General features: G+C 42.0%; 1 protein-coding gene across 1 annotated transcript in view; it reads left to right on the top strand.

The window, feature by feature from the left end:
• cntn2 (contactin 2) overlaps positions 1-14,694 on the top strand; it is a 70,549-nt gene extending 55,855 nt beyond the window's left edge. The window contains exons 17-23 of the mRNA XM_023264001.3: positions 151-221; positions 2,436-2,667; positions 3,993-4,108; positions 4,769-4,955; positions 6,738-6,850; positions 7,586-7,754; positions 10,115-14,694. Coding sequence (XP_023119769.3) covers positions 151-221; positions 2,436-2,667; positions 3,993-4,108; positions 4,769-4,955; positions 6,738-6,850; positions 7,586-7,754; positions 10,115-10,224 — 998 coding nt within the window. The 3' untranslated portion in view covers positions 10,225-14,694. The remainder of the gene's footprint in view (positions 1-150; positions 222-2,435; positions 2,668-3,992; positions 4,109-4,768; positions 4,956-6,737; positions 6,851-7,585; positions 7,755-10,114) is intronic.
• The last annotated feature ends 2,540 nt before the right edge of the window (positions 14,695-17,234 follow it).

Below are 17,234 nucleotides of genomic sequence, written 5' to 3'. Positions count from 1 at the left end.
TTTAACATGATTTTATTCTGAAGCATTAATAAATCATTATCAATGTGGTTTGTGGGTGTGATCAAACTAAGATGATAATTTTTTCCACTTCCACTCCGTCTTTGTGGATTATATGGTGTAGATCATGTTTATCTGTGTTTGTATGTTCAGCTCCCACGGTGGCCCCCAGTGGACTGGGAGGAGGAGGAGGAGACCACCATGAGCTCATCATGACCTGGACGGTGAGTGGACAGCTCAGAGTCTGCTTAATGTCTTACATAACATTTAGAATCATTTTAATGTTAGTGCTGGCTATGTTAAACTAATGCTTCATCTGGTTTTAAATTAGCTTGACTTTTTCTGCTTTTTCACATTCATGTGGTCTTTTCTTCTCAGTTATTGTGTTTCAGTAGTTCAGGACTCCTTCCTGTCTGTCGTACTACAGATGTGTATTTTGTTCTAATTCACTTTAGGTTTCATTACACTGACTTCTAATAACTCTTTCAGAAAGGTTGTGGTTGTTTAAGACAAACATTTAAAATGAACTGTTAAAGTCAAAGCAGCCAAAATATCCCAGATTTTAGTCCTTAACATGGAAAAACACACATGTAGCTCTGCAAACACCAGTGATTCAGCTCCAGGGAGACTTTTATTAGAGCTCCATGTCAAACATTTTATCTCCACACTGAGGGATTTCAACCGATACTTCTGATTGGTCCAGTACTTTAATGGTTTTCTTAGTGGTACTTTTTGTACTGATGTTTTGTTGCTTTGTTTTGTTTTTTAAAGAGAAAAAACTACACAAAATAAGAACAGAATAAAGACTGCTTCATTTTCTCTTTTGCACTGTATTTACATTAAAAGATGGTCACAGTTCTGTGGACAGTTTCACAGGTTTTACCCCCAAAATCAAATATTCTGCAGTGAGTTTCATTAAACTGTCCAACAGTATATCAGAATTTAAAGCTCCATCTTGAACACGTCAGGTAAATGTCAGTACATTGTGCTGATAGAACCTCTTCATTTTTGAGTATAAAAAGAATGCAGGACTTGGTCAGTATTTTTACTGTGTGATTTTAATAGTTTAGTGAAGAAAACAGTTGAAGTACTTCTACCTCCACCACCAACACTCAGTCAGAGAAACAGTGAAAATAAAGTCAGAGTTTGTCTCAGGTCACTAACTCCTGCTGCTCTGTGCAGAAACTAAAATTCTGAACAACAGTTCAGATGATACTCTGAAAACTGAATTTATGAACACAGTTTAACAAATGGTTGGAGAATACTGACTTTTAATCAGTAGCCTATGTTCTGCTAGCTTTCATAGCACCAGGGGTTAGTGAGGGATGAACTGAGGAGTCAAACAGAGCGCTCCTCCGTCTGGATGTGAAGAACTTTTACTGAAAGTTTCCACAGATTGATGGTGTTGCTGCTCTGACATGCTGACATTTTCTGCATCAGCTGTAGTGAACTTTAATCAGACTACTGAACATTGGTCACCTGTTTGTGCTGCAGGTAGTGATGGAGAGGCTCCGCCCCTCACACACCAGGAGTTTTAGATTTAGAAAGCGACAGTGCATCATGGGCCCGTCAGACACATCTTCTGGAGATGAGACAGAATGTGCGACACAACAATCCTCTTACTTTCTACAGCACCATCATCAATCTTCCAGTATTTAAAATATCATCCCAGGGCTCGGGACCCTGATCAAACCTCTATTTAAACCTGTTCAACTCTGTCTTTCTCAGCCCAGACTGAGATTGCTGAAGCAATGTCACTTGATTTATCACCATTATGAAACAATGAAACATGTCAATTTTGTCTGACTCTTCACATAATCCCAGAGTGAATTGGGACAGGTCAGATAATCTGATAATACTGCGTGATATATGAGAACCTAAATATCAGAAGTGCTTTTACTAGCAGTTCTCAAGTTGTAATCATATACAAAAACCCTGGAACTGGATCATTAAAAGATGTCTGCAGCACTGACAGCAGTCCAGTTGGAACAGATGGCTTGTTGTTCTAATACCTCCTCTACCTTACTCCACTGTACGTGATTGAAGACTAAAACAAGCCTTTAAGTCAGTCACTATCTTCCACACTTACAGCCTTTTCTGAAACATGCATGACTGTTTCTTTGAAATATCACAAGTTGCACAATTCATTTCACTTAGGAGCAGCTTTAGATAAACCTTTGACAACTTTTTTTTGCAAACCATACCCTATGGATTTTGTCCCCAGTCACTTCCTCATGTAGTATTTGAGCACAGGACTGCTGGACCACCAGCATAGACAGAAGCAATGACTCATACGAACCTGATGCTTTCTGTGAATCTTTCAACAATGTTTGCTTTAAGGAAGCTCAAAGTTTAATACAATGAGAAGTAATGTGTCAGAACATGGGGCCTGATTGGAAACGCTGTCTTCCACATTAATTCTCTCCTGTGTCCTCCAGCCCATGGCCAGAGAGTACCAGAACGGGGACGGCTTTGGCTACATCTTGGCATTCAGGAAGAAAGACACGTCATGGACAGAGGTGCGAATTCCCCACGTGGAGTCATCTCGATACGTCTACTACAACGAGAGCCTGACGCCATACAGTCCGTTTGAAGTGAAGATTAAAGCTTACAACCGCAGAGGAGAAGGTCCATTCAGTCAGATAGCTGTGGTCCACTCTGCAGAGGAAGGTGAGTCACTGGGACCTTTAATCAGGTTTTCACACAATAAACCACCCCCATTCTAAGCAAGATTCTCACCCCAAAATACAAAATACTATTAGTCAGTCTGCATTTTACCCTGTTTCTGCACTGACTTTTTAGAGATGCATAAATAAATGTAAAAAATCCAAACTCCTTAGCGTTAGCTTGTTGTGTCAGCTGGTCAGACAGCCTTCATTAGAAAGCCCATTCTGTTACTGGGTAAAGCTGTCTAGAGCTGGTCAGCCTCACACTCCTTTTCTTGGCTGAGAAGAGAGAAATGTGGCAAGGTGTTCTGCTTTGGACTCTATTTAAATGGAAATGCTTGCTTTCCAACAAACATTCCACCAGATCAACTCCCTGCCTTTTTGCCTTTTTTCTGACTAACTGTTCAACTGAAATAATGCAGTTATTGAGAGATGATACAACTTCATACAAACATCATTTGACATTAAAGTGATATTGCATAAAGGTGCACTCACTTCTGTCCGGATGTTAAGAAAGTACCACATAATAATGTCTGAGATCAAAAGCTATGCCAGTAGGTGTTATTAATGAATTATTTAGCAAAATACTTTGAACTCTTGTATGTAGAATATACAATAAAATGAACTGGATGATATACAGTACCGTTCAGTGAAGATAACATGAAATGAATGATAAATCCAGTGTAGACATTGTTAATGTGGTAGATGACTATTGTAGCTGGAAACAGCTGATTTTTAATGGAATATCTCCATAGAGGTACAGAGGAACATTTCCAGCAACCATCACTCCTGTGTTCTAATGCTACATTGTGGTAGCTAATGGTGTTGAAAGGCTCATTGATGATTAGAAAACCCTTGTGCAGTTATGTTAGCACATGGAGAAAAGTGGGAGTTTTCATGGAAAACATGGGATTGTCTGGATGACCCCAAACTTCTGAATGGTAGTGTAGATAGCACATGTTGGTATTTACAGTAATGACAAAAACAATGTAGCAAAAGCAATCACTGCTGGATATCTAAGAGGGAATTCTACACACTGTTTGAAGATTTCTACTCAGTGAAGCCACTGGACAAAAGGTGATATCGGTAGAAAGGCTTCTTATTACCCAGACACACTGACATGGATATTAATTAGTATTTTAAAGAACGTCCATCATCAGTGCGTCTGCTGCTGGCAGTCAGGCTGTGTCCACATCTGCAGTATTTTGTGTCTCCACTAGAGGACAACCTCAACGTACAGGAGACTGACCATATTCTGTCCCCTCATGAATGCACTGATGGTACACTGAACACTAATGACTAACCTCTGACCTCTGTCCACCTCCTCAGAGCCAACAGTGGGACCTCTAAACATCAACGCCACAGCGCTGTCCGCCTTTGAGATCCAGGTTTCATGGGAACCTGTCCAGCAGCTGAGTGCCAGCGGCATCCTCCGAGGATATGAGGTGATCAGCTGCACAGATACACATCTGGATGTTTGTTCAACAGCATTTAGTGGAAATAAAATAGATTTTCAGTAAAATTGAAAGGTGCTGTTGATGGAAAACTTTAAGTTTTCCATTAGTAGCATCTTCAAACCAGAAAGCAGGATAACTGGAAGATTTTTTCAATAAATGGGCATTCAACTACTAAAATAAGGAAAGGGTGAAATGCACAGATAATGACATTTAATTCTCATTATTTTTGCTTCCTTAAAACAGACTTTATTATCTCAGATCCTACAGCTGATGACAAAGAAGTCCTGTGTTAAACTGTGGTCTCATTGGTGGTGTAATTTCAGTTTTTCTGGAGAGACTGTTGGAGTTGTGGTCATTTTATGAAAAGCCACAATAGTTCACATCAGCTTTATTGATTCTAATCCCTCAGAACAAGTGAATCACTTGATTAGTGGTGGGAAAGCTGATGTCAGCATGTTGAAGTAGCTGATTAAGAGCTGAGATAGTCACTTTCATTGTTGATGAAGCTCATTAGACCACCATCAGACAAACAGTTCATGTGTTGCTGCGTCTGTGAGGAGGTCTGAACATCTTCATGTAGCAGACTGAGCCCGTACAGTTCTGCAGGGTTTCAGGTCTGTAAGTAGATGCCTTCCTGTGTGTTGTCAGATCCGGTATTGGAGACAGCATGAACGGGAAGCAGCAGCGGATCGAGTGAGGACAGCAGGACTGGAACCAACAGCCAGGGTGTCTGGACTGCGACCCAGTACTCGATACCATGTGGCTGTTCTGGCATACAACAGCGCTGGCACCGGGCCGCCCTCACCACGCACCACCGTCACCACCAGGAAACCCCGTATGACTGCAGAACCTTCACTACTCATATGTCTACTGAGTCCTTCACTAACCTCCATCCATCATCGATCTATTCATCCCTCCATCCATCCATCCATCCATCATCTAACCATCCGCCATCCATCCATCCATCATCGATCTATTCATCCATCCATCCACCATCCATCATCGATCTATCCATCCATCCATCCATCTATCATCCATCTATCATCCATCTATCATCCATCTATCATCCATCCATCCATCCATCCATCCATCCATCATCCATCTATCCATCCATCCAACCTCCATCCATCCATCTATCCATCATCCTGCCATCCATCCATCCATCCATCCATCCATCCATCCATCATCTATCTGTCCATCCATCCATCCATCCATCCATCCATCATCCATCCATCCATCCATCCATCATCCATCCATCCACCATCCATCCATCCATCCAACCTCCATCCATCCATCCATCCATCATCTATCCATCTATCTATCCATCCATCCATCATCAATCTATCATCCATCCATCCATCCATCCAACATCCATCCATCCATCCATCCATCCATCCATCCATCCAGGCTAGTGTGAAAGCAGTAAACTGGTTTTGAATCCAACCATCAGGACCATTTAATAAAGGAGGATCTCTGTCAGCCACCAAACAAACTCTTGCAGTCCAGAATGGAAATTGTTATTGTCAGTGCTCAGTATTCTTTATTATATATTTTTACCTCACCTACCAACAGAAGTATGTCTCACTGCAACATTCTGCTTTAATTTCAGCAAATTTTCCATTTTTTTTATCCTTATTTATACACAGTATTTCCAGTTCTATACAGTTTCTTCAGTGGTTCCAACATACCACTGAATAAACTGTAAGGATTTTCCTGTAAGTCTGAACAATAACTGAATATATGAATACGTTCCTTCTCTGAGCAGAACAATCATGTGATCACTGAGAGTAGTTCCTATAAATGACTTTTCCAGTTGGACATCACCTGATACGTGCCTTATTAGGCCCTCTGAGTGAAGATGGAACTTTACAGCTTCTTCCAGTGATGATAAATACACCGTTACAACTACAGGTCATCAGTGGATCATTATGTTCCCCTGAAGAACTGAACTACAGTTGTGAACAGAGAGGGCAGATGGTGGAGTTTACTGAATCTGCATGTAAGGGATCAAAGTGAGCATCTTTGAAGCTATAATCATTTAAAACCTAAAACATAGCTCTTCTCCTTCAGAGACTTACAACACTGAATACAATGATGATTACTCTCTCAAACACTAACATTTGTAAGGCTGTTCCGTCACTTTATGTCATTCATAGACTGCTGTAACCCTAAACAAGGATGTGAAACACCTTCTTCAGGCATGTCCTGTATGAGGAACAGACTGAGGTTAGAGGACTCTATAGACCTCTTCTTCCCTCCTCCAGGCAGAGGTTATCTCTGTTAGCTGTAGGAAGGACAGTAGGTGTTTAGGTTCTGAATGTATTCAACAGAGGATTAGACACCACAACCTCTATTTCAGAGCCTGGAGCCACTTCATCATGTTCCAGACCTGTCTAACTCTAACCCATATATCAACATGAATCAATACTCCAGTACACATTATCTTATTAGAGAGATATTTGGGATTTTCAGTTCTGTCCACCTTTAATGAAACAGTTTAGTGTGAAAGGTTTAATGATTCAGTTTTCTCTAATATACACACAACGTCCATCACCCTGTTTTCGTTGTATGTTATCAGTTTTAAAATATTTGTTCAATGCCTGTGTTTCCCTTTTAGCTCCAAATCGTCCTCCTGGCAACGTGTCCTGGAAGGCTCACGGCTCCTGGGTCACGGTGAGGTGGGACCATGTGACCGCCATGCACAACGAGTCAGCTGTTCTGGGCTACAAAGTGAGTGCTGTCAAACATTTTACCTCAACACAAGCTTGAGTCTGAATGGAGCAGCTCCAACATAAAACATGAAGAGAAGCTGATCTCCTCACAGACAGGCTGACCAGTTTCATGAAGCTGATCTCTGCCTGGACTTCAGTTTGTCCTCTTGGACTGTTGGGTTTGTCATTCTCTGAAAGTGTCTTCTCCTCTGATCACTAAAGTGACAAGAAACCTGAGCTCATGACAGATTTTAGTGACAGAAAGTAAGACCTGAGTGGCTCTGAGAGAACTGACTTCCTTACAGTTATCACCAGGCAAGCTGCTTTACAGCACACTATGTAATTATCAGCTCTATTGGGACTGTGTGAAACCTCTATTTACACTTGAAGATAAATTGTTCATAAGCTCTACCTTCTCATTATCTTTCATTCAGAGACTATAGATTTGACTCAGCATCTCCTTGTGACTAATTATCCTTGTTCATTTTTCATTCTTGAGTGCTCATGTTCCTGATATTTTCCTTTCATAAGTCTCATCATGACACGTGTAATCTCCTCTCCATGGAAGATATGAGAAGCACTAAAAAGGCTGTATAACAAAACCAAAGATCATGTTTATACAGTTTGCGTCAGTTTATTTATGAGGAGAACATAATTATCAGAAGATAGATTAGTTTATCTGAACTAATAGTACCATGATGTAAGTCTCTTGATGTGTCTAAAACAATAGACCTGCTGTCTTCTGTGTCCTCAGGTCCTGTACAAACACGAGGACCAGGCAGCTCTGAAGTTTCTGGACAAGGCGAAGTCTTCAGTGACCCTGCCGCTGCCCAAAGACAACGGCTACGTCGTGTTGGAGATCCGGTCCTGGGGCGAGGGGGGGGACGGGCCAGCTCATGAGATTATCGTGTCCCGAGACTCAGGTGAGCAATCAGCCAACATCAGCGACTTCCTGTCTGACAGAGGAATTTTAGAGTAATACTGCTTATTAATTCACCTTTGGCCGTTGCGCTGTACGATCTACAATCCCATGATCCACCAGTCCTACAGACAGGATCCACACTGGAACCAACACATCCAACAATATCTTCCTCATGCCGGGATCATATAGATGAATACTCAACTTTAATATACCAACATAAACAACTATATGTAACCAGCATAGTCTAAACACTAGTCCTAAACCTCTAAAGAGGGCTCGTAGTCCTTCTGTTCTGCCACAGGGTGGAGGCACCAACCATGAGCCACATGGTCCCAGCTTCTTCTGCTCAGGAACGTTCCCTGCAGTTAAATCAGTGATTGTGATGCCAATGTCTAGTACTCTGCAAAGTGTTTCCGCACTTTTACTCACTGCAGGACATTTGGTCAGATCAGAATGAGAAACAGCCCAAACACACGGCCAGAGTAACAGTACGACTAACCCAACTACCTTAAATCCACAGAAGACCTGTAGAAGGTTCCATAGGGAGCTCAGTGACCTTCCTGCCAAGTACCTTAAAAACAGCTGACGGTACTGAGGAGAACTGGTACTACTTTAAAGGAAATGTCTGCTCACACCAGGTACTGATCTGATTTGGAGTTCTTGTCTTTACTGCGCTGTGTGTGAAGTTATCTGATGACTTAATAATTTAAAAGCATTTTCACTGCCTGATGGTGCCTGAAGCTTGTATACACCGATCAGATGGAGATGTCCCGTGGACTCGGTGGGTCCTGTGGGTTCTGTGGGTTACAGGGGGGACCTACCTAGATCAGGCTGATCCTGGACCATCCCATCCATCCATCCATCCATCCATTATCTATACACCGCTTATTCCTCACTAGGGTCGCGGGGGGTGCTGGAGCCTATCCCAGCTGACTCGGGCGAAGGCAGGGGACACCCTGGACAGGTCGCCAGTCTGTCGCAGGGCTACATATATAGACAAACAATCACTCACACATTCACACCTACGGGCAATTTAGAGTAATCAATTAACCTCAGCATATTTTTGGACTGTGGGAGGAAGCCGGAGTACCCGGAGAAAACCCACGCATGCACAGGGAGAACATGCAAACTCCATGCAGAAAGATCCCGGGAAAGCCGGGACGCGAACCAGGGATCTTCTCGCTGCAAGGCGAAAGTGCTAACCACTACGCCACTGTGCAGTCCTGGACCATCCCACAGATGCTCAATAAGATCTGGATCTGGGGAGTGTGGAACCTGGGTGAGCAGCTTAGCTCCTCATGTTCCCCGGGTTCTCCTGAGCAGGTTTTGTGGTGTGTCGGGGTTTGTTGTCCTGCTGAGGGTGGAACCTGGCTTCAAGGACTGCTGGTACCATGAGGGAAAGGGGGGTTGCTTGACCTGCATTGTTTAGGTGGGGGGTACATGTCAAAGATCCATGTTTTGAAAGCCCAGAAAGAGTGTGTAGTTTTAGTCATTCTAATAAATTAAAAATGTTCAGATACTTTCACCAGTCCTGTTCATCAGCAGCTGTTCTGATCTGAAACATTAGCAGAGAGAATGAGAAATACTAGTGTAGATGGGACACCACTGATCACTGTTAGATTTCCATTTGATTCTGACCCACAGTATGACCCTCATGGGTGTCTGAAAAGAACAGGAACAAAGTTTTTCTGTCTGTGAAGTCTAGTGTTCACCGAGGCTGTTATGGTAGAGATAAGAACAGTGTGGTATTCATTAGATTGATCATAAACGTGTCAAGTGTCTAAACTAGTGCAGGACACTGAGCTTCATGTTCATAATGTGAAGTAATTTGAGTTGGCTGGTTATAAAGAGGAGGTCAAATGTTAAAGGTCATCTGTGAGGCTGACAACGTCTTTGTAAAATGAATCAAAGACAGAAGCAGTAAACAGACCTGATAAACTAAACACTGCAGCGTCACTGGACACAATGATGTGAGTATTACAAACATTACATGGCTGGTTTCATTTTAAGCCTCCGTACAGAACTTTATCATAGGAGTTTTGGTTCTTACATCAAAATGATGATTTTTAATACCTTATGTTGTAAAATATTCACTAAATGTTTGTTCGTTTAGTTTTCTCTTTCCATTTAATGAAAGAAACAAACGATTTCTGAACATGAACACATGTAGAGCTGTGCCTGAATAAATGAGATTAAAACTGGTCCAGTATTCATTTCAGTCAGAAACTATCTGACCGTCTGACATCTTAATGAACTACAGATTCATTAAGCTGATGTTGTTATTGATGCTTTTCTATAGGCTCCAGATGTGTTCAGTCTGCTGGGAGTATTTCTGTTCTACTCTGTCTGTGTGCCTCACAGGAACCGGTATGATGGTCCAGAAGGATTCCTCCTCCATCCCGTCCAGTCATCCTCTCCTCCTCCTTGCTGGCTGGGCTCTCCTCACCCTCTCATCGCTGGCAGGCCTGTGATCGCAGCCGGTCTGTGGACTCTAACGGTGGCTGGAGTTTGAAGCTCTCCTGTGTCTCAGCTGGTGTTGTGGGTCAGGACGGGGTCCGGTGCAGGGGGTGGGGGGGTTGGGAATGAGTTTCTGTTTTTTTTATAATAAGAACAAAGAGGTGTTTTTTTATAAATGTCAGAGTGGGTTGAAGGGGAACAGTATTAGTGTTCCGTTGTCAGTATAAACCATGCCTTATGGGGACCATCACATCATTCCTGTCTTCTCCAAACTGTAGCTGGAGAGACATGGGCTTCAGGTCTAGATTACTCATAGAATCAGTGGTGTGTATAGCCTGTACAGATCCACATGTGATGTGTGTGTTCACACTGGGAGCAACCTGAACTCTACTGTCTTGTTATAATGAATGCCAGTTGGTCCATGTGTCACTTCCTTTGTGGAGGAATGTCTTTCACAAAAATGAGTAGAAAGTAGAATTGTCCACAGCAGAGCTTCAGGAGCCAGAAATCACCAGCCAGAAACAGACATTCATATTATTAAGTTTTAAATGCTTGGTCACACCTCACAGCTGTCCATGAACACTAGGGAGTAGAATCACAGCCGAACGCCTCATTCTAACTATCTCTGTGTAGATTTAACTGGGAGTCCAATCCTTCATTTGGGAATTAGTTACATTTGTCTCAGGTACATTGAAAGTTTGCAGTGGTTTCTGGACAGACCAGCTGGTGTCTCAGAGGTTGGAAAACTAATTTATTAACAGACTCTTCAGCTGCTTGACTGTTGATGTGCAAACACTGCAGAAGTCTAATCAACAGGAACTAGTTTAGTCAGTTTGCCACATGCTAGCTGTGTAACATACATCCCAGAATATCCCACTAAACCCCTCACTTATTCCTCAGCATGTACAGTGCGTGTGTTTGTGTCTCAGTAGTGCCCCATGTGGATTTTCCATAAAACTGGACAGTAAGAACCCACATAACTACCCTCTCTCCCATCATGACTGTTTCTATCATTCAGAAAGAAATTCATGTCCTTCCTTGAATAACAGGGAGCAGAGTCAGTAAATCACACTAAACTATGGAAATTAAACCAAACTGTGTAGGCGAAGGAGAACAAGTAGGAAACAAATTCTGCCACTATTTTCTTAAACTGTTCATCTGTGCAACTAGCAGATAAATGGGTTGTTTTTAATGAGGCCCTGTGGTGTGAACTCCCAAAGTGGAATGCTGCTGTTCCTAAAACCAGATAATTAAAGTCATAGTTGAAGTTTACCACTTAACCATCAGCATTTTTACTAAAAGTGTCTGTTCAGTGAAAACAGTCTGCAGAACGCAGTGATTCTACAAATATATGTCTCGACAGAAAAGGAAAAAATACCACTTTTAGTAAGGAACTATTGTTGCTTTAACATCTTAAAACAGTTTATCCTGTATGAGGCTCTGTGCTTCTGTTAAAGGAGGGAGGTTTCATTTAAGTCCATTAATAAAACAACCATAAAATGTCAGTGACCTCAGAGATTTCCTTGATTGTATTCACAGACTGCATCAGGTTGCATCAGCAGTTTCTTCTACATGAACCAGTTTGTCACCAGTCAGATGTGACTGCTGCAGTTCTCCTGTTGGTCTTCTGCCTTACTGGAACAGGTTCTGACTGCTGGTCTTGTTGCTCACAGTTTGAACGCAGAAGATCACTAAACATCCGACTTCAGTAAACTTGCAGCTGTAATTAGAGCAAATGTCAGAACCGCGTCACTGCTCCCAACGAATGTGTCCATTTTTTGTTAGTTTCATTTTGAGGGAGGTGAAATTGGATTGATAAACTGGAGTTTTACATGATTAGTTTACATTATTTGTGCCTGTTTCCATTGAAAGGTTCTGCCAGCGTATAAAAAATTCTTGTGTTTATTGGATTTTTATAGCAGCTTTTCTGCTGATGGGCTGATATGAAAAGAAACCTGATAGACGTGAAAGAGGCAAAGTTCTCAGAGTGCAGTAAACAGATATCAGGATCTGTCAGCTCTTGTGTAACATCCCCGCTTCACTCCAGTTCCAGGAAGGATGTCTGTAATTTCTGTGATTCATAAGTACAGACAGTAGACATCAAGTGCTTACAAATCAGTGTTACTTTGTGTTGCCTTATTTATTGTGTGCTTGTTGTTGATGAAGCTGGTTTCTGTAACTCACTTACGTTTAAAGTGGAGCTGATGCTTTGGGTTCAGGTTGGTGTCTTAGAGGCAGGAGCTGTATTCAGATTTCTATAATTACAATAAACCCACAAATTACACCCCCCTGTCTATTTTCCATTCAGCTATTACTGTATGCTATTCTATTCTCAGTTCATGTTAGTGCTACAGATCTTTGGCAACGTAGTAAACATCCATCCATCATCTATACACCTTAAAACCTTTATTAGGAGGCTGGAGTCTATCCCAGCTGACTGAGGGTGAAGACAGAACACACCTGGACAGGTAACAGTCTATCACAGGGCTACACACACAGACAAACACATTGTTCTTGTTGGAGGTAAATAAATGTTTTTAGTGAGAGTCATGGTGGTGATGATAAAGATCTTCCTCTCCTGTTCTAATAGACCAGATTATTTTCAGGATTTCATCTTTTTCTGACCTGAACCCTCTTGTGCTGTACTTTTATTGACCTCAGTCTTTGCCAAACCTTCTCAAAGTAAGCAGGAAATATGAGTTGTTCATTTAATTAGGGACCCTAACTAGCATTCAGTCACATGTTTGTCCCTCCATGACCTGGATCAGGTACTAATCACTGCTAGTCTGTCACTAAAGGCCTTCCTAACATCTTATTCAGTAGTAGTTCTTTTCCAAACAGTGACTTACTAAGTTTGTCCACTCCATTCAAACACAGTGATGGTCTGGCATGTAGAGCTGTGGTAATGTTTAAGCCAGCTACTAATAATGACTGAGTCCAATCACACGGCATTTGATAGTTTGAACTCTGAGGACAAAAAGATCTCATCTAGAGATCATTTATCCGACGCGTTTTCAAGCATTACTTCCTGATTAGTAATCCTGTTCACGATTGAATCAATGATAAAAGATCCTGTTGTTGTGTTTAAGGAATGATCACAGTGTGGGTTCATGTCAGCTCTATATGAAGGTACAATAACAGTCATTAGTAGAGAGAATAACAGTAAACTCTATGAAAGTAAGTCCAGTCTAGTCACCGTTCCATGCAGTGTGCACACTTCTTTCTAAGGATATTGTACCTTGAGTTTAGGCTGTCCCATCCAGTAGCATGAAAGCTGTCTTTTGTGGTTCCTCCATGGACATTTATTATCAGAAGAGAAGCCGTGATGTATGGAACCAAACCGAGCAGAGGCTGGAGGACCTGAATGACCAGAAACAACCCCTGGAGGCCACTCAGTGGACCTACGGCTCATAATAAGCTGCTGGAGCAAACCATTCATGTTTTATAGAGACCACGTTCATGTGAGGACAGTCCCACTCTCAGCTTCTTAGACATTTCCAAACCCAAAGCATCGCAGGTTAGTGAGCGACAGGAAACTGCAGAATGAATCATTTATTTATACAGATTCACCATTCTGTTGCCTGGTCAGCATGGATGGGTTTTCTACACTCACACAAATAAAACTACAAAACGAGAAAAAACAGAAGACTAAGTACTATAGGCGTGTTTAAAAGGGACAGAATCTGTGTGGGTTTGAGAAAGAGGACTGAAGTTGAATCTAACTGGTTGGATCTAAATGAACGTTTCTTCTTTTACTAATTGAATTTTAAAGTTTGCTTTATTGTATTGGAATATTTGAATGGTCTGGACAACCAAAACATTTCTGTGTTAACGTTTTCCTTTGCAGGTGGTTGAATGATAGACCACTTGATTTTACAGGGGTGTGTTTTTTATTTATATGTCGTTCATATTTTACACCAAAATGCTCTTCCTTTATCATCAGACTTAATTTAGTTTGGGTTTGGAGAACCGAGGTTGAAGGTAAACTTCAGTAAGCAGTTAGTCTGGAAATCACTGAGTCCACACATGTTGAATTCACTCTGTAGGCAGATAGCTGTAGATATTATCTTTGCTGTTCACATCCTTACATTCTGGAGGCTCATCCTGGTTTAATCCCCCTTTAAAAACACAACTGTCACCGTCTTTCACTAACATGTTAAACATCACAGCGCTGTTTATTTCTGGACATGCTTTCAGAACCACTGAATGACGTCCTGGTTTGTGTTCTTGTGCTTTATTCTGTACAAAGTGTTCTCTCGACGCCTTCAGTGTTCCCTGCAGAGTGTCTGTTCCCCATCACTCAGTGTTCTGTCAGATTCACATCTACTGCTGGACTCTCAGATTCATCCCTCCATCAGGTGGAGCCAGCGAGTCCGTGGTTCATGTGGACTGAAATGTGACAGATCATGTTGCAGACGTGATTAAATGGAAACGGAGGGACGCTGATTGTAAATATGATTTCAAATAAACACCTTTTGATTGTATTTCAATAATGTGTGCAATTACTGAGTGTACACTAAAACATCATTTGTTGGATTTACTTCATACAGTTTTGTCAACAGTCTCCACTAAACTGAGTTGTGTTGGATCTACTTTCTTCTTCTTCTCTCAGCCTGTCCCGCCACTGCTGTCGGATAGCCTCCACATACGCGTCCACTCTTGACGATTTTGTGCCACTTGCATCCATTTACTTCCCGCCTTTTGCTCGATATCATCTCTCCATCTACGCTTTGGTCTTCCTCTCGTTCTTCTTCTGTCCCTTGGCGTCCATTCTGTTGTTTTCCTGGCCCAGTTGTTGATGTCCATTCGGGCGACATGTCCTGCCCACTGGCCTTTTGCCTTTTCCACTTTCCAGACTACATCTTCCACCTTTGTCCGAGCTCTTATATTTTCATTTCTGACCTTATCTTTTATTGTGATTCCAAGCATTGCTCTTTCCATGCTGCGCTGGGCTACAGCCAATTTATTCTTTAGATGTTTCGTTAGTGACCATGTCTCTGCTCCATACGTCATCGATGGTAATATAACTGTATCCATGATCTTCTTCTTCATACACATAGGTATCTTCTGATCTTTTAAGAAGGAGCTGTACTGACCAAATTGTTTCCAGCCTGCTGTTATTCTTTCGTCGATTTCTCTAGCCATCTCATTTCCTGGTGTTAGCATCCTTCCCAAGTATTTGTATTCCTCAACTTCTTCGAGCTGTTCGCCATCTATAGATATTCCATTCCTTCTCGTTCTTCTCGCGACTTCATTGCACATAATCTTTGTCTTCCTTTTATTCATCTTCATGCCATCTTGCTTTCCTTCTTTATTCAAGTCGTTTAGCAGTCTTCCTAGTTGTTCTTCAGATTCCGTTAACAAGATGATGTCATCTGCAAATCTCAAATTGTTAAGACGGTCCCTATTGATGTTGATTCCAGTCTCATATTCTATCCTCCTGAATATTTCTTCTAATGCCGCTGTGAACATCACTGGCGATAGTGTGTCACCTTGTCTCACTCCCTTCATGACGCAGATCTTCCTGCTCACTGTATCAGTTCTTACTTGTGCCGTACCACCATCATATGTTTCTTTCAGGATGTTGATGTAGATATCCTCGACCCCGTGCTGTTTTAGCGCCTTGAAGACCGCCTTGTGCTGAATGGAGTCGAAGGCCTTCTCATAGTCTACAAATGCCATATAGGTGGGTATGTTGTATTCGTTGGTTTTCTCTAGTATTTGTACCACTGAATGCAGATGGTCTATGGTGGACTGACCTTTACGGTATGCGGCTTGTTCTGGCGGTTGCTGCTCATTCAGGGTTCTGTTTAGTCGGTTTTTCAGGATCTTCATGAAAAGTTTGTACACTTGGGACAGCAAACTGATGGGTCTATAGTGGGCCTATTCAATTGGCGGCCCGCGGGCCACATCCGGCCCGCGGACCCCTCACAACTGGCCCACCCCCCAATGACCCCTTTCCAACCATCTAAAGCAGCCGTATTCAACTAGCGGCCCGCGGGTCACATGCGGCCCGAAAGCAACCCTCGAGACGACAAGTTCTTACAAAAATTCCAACATTATTGCGAACATTGAATGCAACACTTGCCGTAACCTAGCAACTAACCCACAATGCATTGCGTTGAGGAGACGTGTTTGAAAAGTTAACATTAGCAGTTCTGTACAGGCGAAAATAGCAGCATGTCTTTTTCTATCCTGAAATGACAAATCGGCGAGGAAAACCGTCGGTTTAATCCTGCGTGGACTGACAGGTATTTATTTATTTACCACCAAGTCCTGAACGTCAAACCAATGCGTTTACTCTGCAACGAGTGCTTTGCAGCGCTGAAAGATTATCATGTCCGAAGACACCACATTGAAAAACATGCCGCGTTTCGGACAAACTTTCCCGAGGGATGTCATGAGAGAGCGGCTATAATTCAGAGTTTGACTGCATCTTACAACCGGAGCTGTACTACAATGAAGCGGACCTGCACAGCTCAGGAAAGGGCCACGAAAAAGAGGCCGTTCACAGACTCAGAAACTGTGAAGGACTGCATGTTGGCTGTCGTGGATGAAGTTTTAACGGACGATCAAGTTAAGACGAGTGTGACATCTGCTATCAAACAGGTCTGACACGTCAAACATTCTCGCCACAGATGTCTTCGAGACATGGTAAGTGCAACAAAGCAGCGTGCTGTAGCAGACACTAAAGGTAGTTTTATGTATTTATGTGACTATTTTATGTTCACTTATAAGTTTTATATTAAGAAATACATTTTGTTTTGACAGTTATTTCACTTAGTTGCACTTTATTATGCACTTTGATGTCAGCTTTATTTCATTTCAAAGGGATAGTAACTATCACTGTACCCACTGTTTATTTTTTTGATTATATGCACTGAAGCTGTGACTGTCTCAGATGAGACCAAATATGGACAGGGACACACTCTGTTTTTTTGTTATTTCCAAAGAAGAAAAATGTCTCAAGTTCTGAAAAGTTACTGTTAACCAAGTTACTTTTTAATGCACTTTGAGATGTGAC

The sequence above is a fragment of the Amphiprion ocellaris genome, chromosome 5 (assembly GCF_022539595.1).
Source record: "Amphiprion ocellaris isolate individual 3 ecotype Okinawa chromosome 5, ASM2253959v1, whole genome shotgun sequence".
Lineage (NCBI taxonomy): Eukaryota > Metazoa > Chordata > Actinopteri > Pomacentridae > Amphiprion > Amphiprion ocellaris.
This window is presented reverse-complemented; position numbering and strand designations above follow the sequence as displayed.